Source organism: Tigriopus californicus, chromosome 5, assembly GCF_007210705.1.
Source record: "Tigriopus californicus strain San Diego chromosome 5, Tcal_SD_v2.1, whole genome shotgun sequence".
Taxonomy (NCBI): Eukaryota; Metazoa; Arthropoda; class Copepoda; order Harpacticoida; family Harpacticidae; genus Tigriopus; species Tigriopus californicus.
This window is the reverse complement of record NC_081444.1, coordinates 313327-319901: the sequence shown is the minus strand read 5'-3', so window position 1 is coordinate 319901 and position 6575 is coordinate 313327. Positions and strand designations below refer to the sequence as shown.

The 6575-nt window shown below is 40.6% G+C and overlaps 1 protein-coding gene across 2 annotated transcripts; it reads left to right on the top strand.

The window, feature by feature from the left end:
* Positions 1 to 2205: 2205 nt before the first annotated feature.
* Positions 2206 to 3955, top strand: LOC131880127 (uncharacterized). 2 transcript variants are annotated; one of them, XM_059226645.1, is made up of 2 exons: positions 2206 to 2921; positions 3054 to 3955. In XM_059226645.1, exons 1-2 carry the CDS (start codon positions 2711 to 2713, stop codon positions 3545 to 3547), a joined length of 705 nt encoding a protein of 234 aa, XP_059082628.1. In that variant the 5' UTR covers positions 2206 to 2710; the 3' UTR covers positions 3548 to 3955. The 2 variants fall into 2 exon arrangements, with proteins under 2 accessions (XP_059082628.1, XP_059082629.1); XM_059226646.1 differs by having other exon boundaries at positions 2750 to 2921; positions 3090 to 3955.
* The last annotated feature ends 2620 nt before the right edge of the window (positions 3956 to 6575 follow it).

The window sequence follows — 6575 nt, the reverse complement described above, 5'->3', positions numbered from 1 at the left end:
AAGAGCATTCATGAGTTTTGTCCCAACCCAGGATTTAGGGTCAATAGTAGTGACCATAGAGGCTTAGTGTGCGTTTTGAGAGCACCTTCAAGCCCTCGAGAATCCAGGCTAGTGAAAACAATGAAGTCTAACTCTCTTCTTTCTCGGGCTCCTTCATTGTTCAATTTGCTCCCCTCAAATATTTGTAGGGCGTATGTAGGCGTGGAACCAGTTGTAGGATTTAAGTCAGGCTTGGATAAGTTTGGACTAAAATTCCCGATCAACCTTATATTACAGATCCGCCCACTCTAATTCGTTGATCGATCAAATAATATATAAAGGTAAAGGCAAAGTAAAGTGAATAAATTTATCGTCTTAAACTGCTGCTATTCTAATCCAAGTGATTGGCGGGAAATAAGTCGGCAAATAAAAAAATAAAAAAAAAAATAAAAATAAAAAAACAATTTCCCTGATTTCTTGAAAATTGTCATAAATTGCAGAATTACTGATATGTGCTTAAATGGCAGATGACCGTGATAAAGACCGAGCAGCCGCAACCAGGCCAAACGGCTCATGTCGCATTTTTTCCTGCCGGCGGTGTTAAAGAAATGGAAATCACCAAACCTCCAAATTCATTCACGTTTGGATTGCAAAAAATTCTGGGAAATGCGAGTTGTTTTTCTAAATTTGCTAAATTTGCCGGATGCAACTTTTGGCCAGCCCTAATGACGATTCTTCACCAGTTTTTGGAAGATCACAGACCTAATTTTCATTGGAATGAAGGTAACATAAAGCCAAAATATTAGTCATCAGATTAGACAAAATAATTTTTCCCCGGGTTTTGAAAAGGCAATTGAGAAAAAAGAAACTTGAAAAAAGCAAATTTTCTTTTGCTTTCTTTGTGGAACACTGCCGTTCGATAATAAGTGACCTGGAACTGTAATTCAATCCTCTACACAGCCCCTATAGTAGTAGCGACCACCCATAAAATTGTGACGACGTTATCTCCTTTTCGTGCTTTCATGTTCCACATGAACATTTCACTCCCTTACAGTTTGGCTGAATGCCACACTATCTGCGAGGCAATGACTTCCAGGGAATATTAAATCATTATATTTCGTTCAATTTTAACACGCTGATAGTTAGCTGCCCAACTAAGAAATGTAACTTGAAAGCTTGCCAATATCAATATTACTTGTTGCCACAAACAATGCAACGTTCCACTTAAAGACATTCCCCTTGGGAAACTTTCCAGACCTCTATTGTGTCCCTTTTTTTGATTTGGATTTTATGCAAAGAAGTGTCTCAAGAGCCGAGGAGAAGCTAACCTGAGGTGAGGTTTTTTTACCCTTGTACCTCTGAGTTAAGGCTTGGACGTTACCCAGAATGAGCATCCGCCCTCCACATTGGCGAGACTAGTTTCATACCGGTAAACGTTCAAGCCCCTAACTCCGAGGTAAGAGCTTTAAAAACTGGCCTCTGTTCAGAAACAAACCCGGAATCTGCAAGTCGACCGCAATCCAAACACTCCCTTTTACTTTTGGAAAGCACTGGACAGTCAGAATGTGCCAAATCAGTGCTAGTAGAAAAAAATGATAATGACGCAATAGTCTTTCAAAATTAAGCTATTATCCATACAAGAAATTTCACAACTCCCGGTTCTTGAGGCATCACAAGGCGAAAAAACAGGTACAAGCTTATGTGAATGCAACATATACATGTGTCGGGGCCCTTTCCTTCTTTCATACATATGAGTAACAACTTAAAAGCTTGCACCATCATTATCACCCTAACTACAAACATAACCTCGTGTGTTCAACAAACTGGCAATTTTCCTCCGCAAATTCTTCTTCGTTCAACGGTCTTACTGTCAAATCAAAAATCAATGTGAAACAAAAGCAAAATGATCTATGTGCTATCTCTGCCCATGTGTGCCTTTAATTTTTAAGAGAGCAAGTTGCAACCACTTTAGGCTGTTCATTTCTGTACCAATCCCGAGCTACCGTATTCTCTGAGACGGCAATCGTCTCAATGTTTTGTGGAACAGGCAGATTCCTTGTGTTTTGACTTTTGAGTGAATTTGCTTCTAACTCGAGTAAATGCCAAGGGCTTTCCTCCTGACATTGGATCTAATGGGAGGGGTCTTGTTGACATTTCCCAGGTGAAGAATTGGGATCCTGGAGACTGCCGGTTGCCGATGCCCTGGTTCTCTTCGGGGAACAAGACGAGCGAGCTGTGAGGAGTGCCAGTCATATCTCCATTATACTGTTGTACCCCTAGTACAATGTGAATATGCAAATACGCATTCACGTTAATGGTATTAAGATGAAGAACAATAATGATGAAAAACATCTGTGATCTGAGCAATGGGTGGGTTACACTGTCTTTATGGCCATGCATCCAATCTGATGTCCTACTGCTAACCAACCAACTAACTAACTGCTGGCTCGTACTTGGTACAACCGAAACTTGAGGTCGGTCGCACATTTGCAATGGTTGGACTTACCATGGGGTTTCGTTTATTATTTTATCCCATGAACGCAAGAAAGACACAAAGCCAAGAGAGGAATGCTGGTCTCCATTGTTCTTCTATGATGGGTGGAACTTCAAATGGTGGACCCTGACGAGAATGCCTCCAACGCCAACACAAGGTTATGGTCTATGTCTTGTGCCGACACACAGCTTATGTATGTATCACAAGATAGACGGGAAAAATGAATAAAATCCTTTCATGATGCAAATAAGTCCTGGAAAAGGGGCTATAAAACAGACAGCAAATACATTAGAGCCACCATTCCCAGTTGATCCCCCCGTCAGAAAACTTCTACACCTTCTCATGGGGCGCCAAGACAGACACCTTACATCTTTATGCGTTGCCTGCGTGGTCTTGTTCGCCGTTTTGGTCCAAATTGCTAGTCCAATTGCCGGAGAACAAGTGCCAGGTAAGAACCACACCTTTGACAAGTGGGAACTAGTAGAAGAAACTAGTCGGAACCAGTCGGAACCGATTGGCCGATCCCTTTCCATCGTCTCAGCCGCCCTCCTCTACCGACCGACCACTTAATCTTTTGCAGGCCCCTTTAAAAAACTTAGCTTCCCGGTTGTTTCAGCTGAATGGTTGGACAAGTGGATGGACCACAACCTGAACCTACCGGCCAACGGGATCGATGAGCAGGCCTTGACTCGGCTTTTCAAACGGGCAGGCTCAGCCCCGGAAATGGACGAGCAGGCCTTGACCCGCCTATTCAAGCGACCATCGGCCATTCGACTATTGCGAAGAGCCCCTATGGGCGGGGCCATCCGTTATGGGAAGCGATCTCCGTTGGCTGTGGCTCAGTTCATGGACGAGACCGAAGACATGGAGGATCAAACAGTGGGCAAAAGGGGTGGGATGATCCGCCTTCTCCGATCCTCGTTCCCTGCCTTGGCCAATGACGAGAGTGACGAGATGGAAAAGCGGAACCCGATCCGGTTGGTCCGAAATACTGCCAACAATCGTCCAATGGTCAGACTCCTGAGAAGCAACAAGATGCTTCGATTGCTCAAGCGATCCCCCGAGACCGATTAATCGCTTTGCATTTTGTGTTCTACATGGCATATCTCTGTGCATATTTTTGGTTCGTCATATTCGATTGCCTGGCTCCGCCGTATTGATTTCGTATTGATTTCGAAATGTTTGGGGAGATTCTTTTTGTACGAAAATGCTTGAATTCAAATAGTCATTGATGATAATGAAACATTTTTGCCCCTCTGCCCTGCATCTCATGCTATTATTGGCTAACTTAAGCTTGGATGTTGATTGCGATTCATTCGGTGAGTCCACAACATGGATTGATGTGAATTGCCTCCATTACTTGTTACATGACACTAATGATGATGATTTTAGCTCTTCAATTCGGAGAGCACGAATTTCGGTAAAACCGAAGACATGGTTGTTGCTCTGATTTTGACCCAATAAAGGACATGATAACAATCATATGTGACTTTTCTATTTTTTAACCTCGCCCAATGTTTCACATAGCTAGCTAGAAACGACTTTCAACAAAATCAAAGCAAGCCATTACAAAAAACCATAGATCATTTATCATGGTTCATGTTAATGATTACTTCATTAGTAATTACTTTAAATTAGTAATTTAATTAGTATTTAGTAATTACTTTAAAACACCAATAAGTTTATTGCTTATTTATACTTATGTTTAGCTTTAGCAGTTTCCCTCTGATTTGTAAATAGTAGGATGTATAGTTCCAAATCGTTATGTGTAGTTCTTTAGTTTGATTGTATTGGTCTTTTACAGTTAGAATTTATTGTTCATTAGTGTATTGATTTCATTTTGTGTAGAGTTTATTTGTGTTGTTTTCCTAATTTACTTATGTTCTTGATTCCTTGTTTTTCTCTGTCCCTTACTTCTTGTTCACTATCTCCATCTTAGATTTGGATCTTTACTTTGATGTGAAGTAGTTCATTCCTATTTTGCTCTGTTGTCCTGTATCTCAGGACAAGATATCATAGCCTTTTAGTTTTCTTCTTTTTCTTGGTCTCTTGATTTTCTGCTCATAGAGTTACACCTCCTGCATGTATGATGGAAGCTATTTTTGAAAAAGTCAGCAAAGAGGCTAGACAATGTTTGGACTTGGTCTTAGCAGGGAAGGATCCTTCCGTAGTCAATAGACCCTTTCTTACAGTTGTAGAGAAAACAATGAGTCCTGTTTTCCGGAAGCAGCTATGTTCTGATGAATGAAAAGGCTGTCTGTTTGACCATCCTAAATGGTGTCAAAAACTTCTCAAGTTCGGCCTTGAGAAGTACTCGTACAGTAGGAAGAAGAAATGTTTCGGAAGGTAGATTGTCCTTTTCTTCACCCGTACATGTGACGTCAGTCCATGAAACTTAAACTAAGACATTCTTTAATGTACGGTGTACCTCCGTCCACGTATGTTTCGATTTACCTAAGTTCAGGATAAGGTGTGGTTTGGACTGCAGGCACTATGTTGGGTTAAGAACTAATAAATTGATGGCGAAGAATAAATGTAAAACGTGGATACACTTTTGAGGTACTATATGAGCCGGAAAGTCAGCTGTTTCCGATCTATGAGAATTCAGGCTAGTTCGAACTATGGAGTGTCCACTTCTCTTCTTTTTCGGGCTCCTTCATAGTTTGATTTGCTTCCCTCTAATATTCGTAGGGAGTACGTAGGCCTTGTTGAGTCGGGTGTATCTTTCAAGTAAGACTTGGGCAAATTTTTGGATAGCATTCCAGATCAGCCCTGAATTTACTAAATTCAAGGACTAGCTCGGTCTGCCAACTCAAATTCGTTGGTAGACCAAATATCATAGAAAGATTGAAAGGTAATAGATAGACAAATTATAACCTTTGATACGGGATGCGTGCTAAAACATATATATTCAAACGTTAACGAGATAAAATTAGAGATTACGACAATGGCTGATCTTTTCATACTGGGGTTCGAGTCTGGTTTTCCTCCGACGTCAGGGTGACTCCTGCTCGGGAATCGATATCGCAGGGTGACCGAGGGAGAGGTATCAGAGAAAGTGTTACATACCCCCATCGCTTTTTCTTGGACGTCCTCGTCTTCGGAGAATCCTGAAAACAGGAGAGTCCACCTTTGTTATTTTCAGTTGGTCAAGACTAACCACATGACACTTTTGGTTCTTATCACAAATTCTTGCAGTTATCTTCTCTATTGACAACACTAGATAAGGTGCTTGGAATGAAGGTTTAAGTTTTTGTGAACCTCATCCAGATGTTGGTGCTGGTCGTCGCCACATAACAAAATCTTTAACTTTCCCTGGTGAATCCTTGACTTTGTTACAAGAATCGTAGCTTTGTTTCGACCTATCTTGAGCTTTTTTCAAATTGTCTCGAGCCAAAGGTCGAATCCTGGCAGCAATTTGGAATCCCTCTTCAAGGAGATCTTGAGAATCCGATACTGTCCGAAGTGGGCAAACATCCATCCCCATTCGAGGCGTTCGAGTTTGAAGTAACACAAAAGGCGAAAATCCACTACTCTCTTGACTGCTACACCTGTATGCAAATACGCATACAAATGAAGAAATTACGTTTTAGGCGTATTTTGATGGAGGAGATTTTATTCCCACACTGATGAAGTATGAACTAATATTATTGTTCATGAAAATATGCTCGTTATCATGTTGGCTGGGTAAATCAATAAACAAAGCAACTTATTTTCATTATTCTAGTGCTTACATTGCACCTTATTTGTCCTTAGCATTGTTTTCAAGACAATTATCTTTTCATTCCAATGACCCTGTTCATGTACATCGAGCAATCTTACAAACCAGAAAGACAAAAACACTGTCATAATCAACATGAACAATAATTATCCTTTACTCATGCAACGAAAATGTTCTGATGAGGGCCATCGCAGAAATATCGGACAAGGCAAATCGGGCAAAATGATTTGTTGCTTAATTGGTAGTGTAGATCAAAATCAATCCACCCTCAGACGGAACAGTTTTTCCTAGGAAATATGATTAATAAAATTTAAAATAATAATAGTAATAATAATAATAATAATAATAATGATAATAATANGGGTGCCATTTTAGATGACG

Coding starts and splice junctions, on each gene's coding strand:
- LOC131880127 (XM_059226645.1), top strand. CDS start 2,711: ATGATGCAAATAAGTCCTGGAAAAGGGGCTATAAAACAGACAGCAAAT. Junction 2,922..3,053: donor TGCCGGAGAACAAGTGCCAG/GTAAGAACCACA, acceptor AATCTTTTGCAG/GCCCCTTTAAAAAACTTAGC.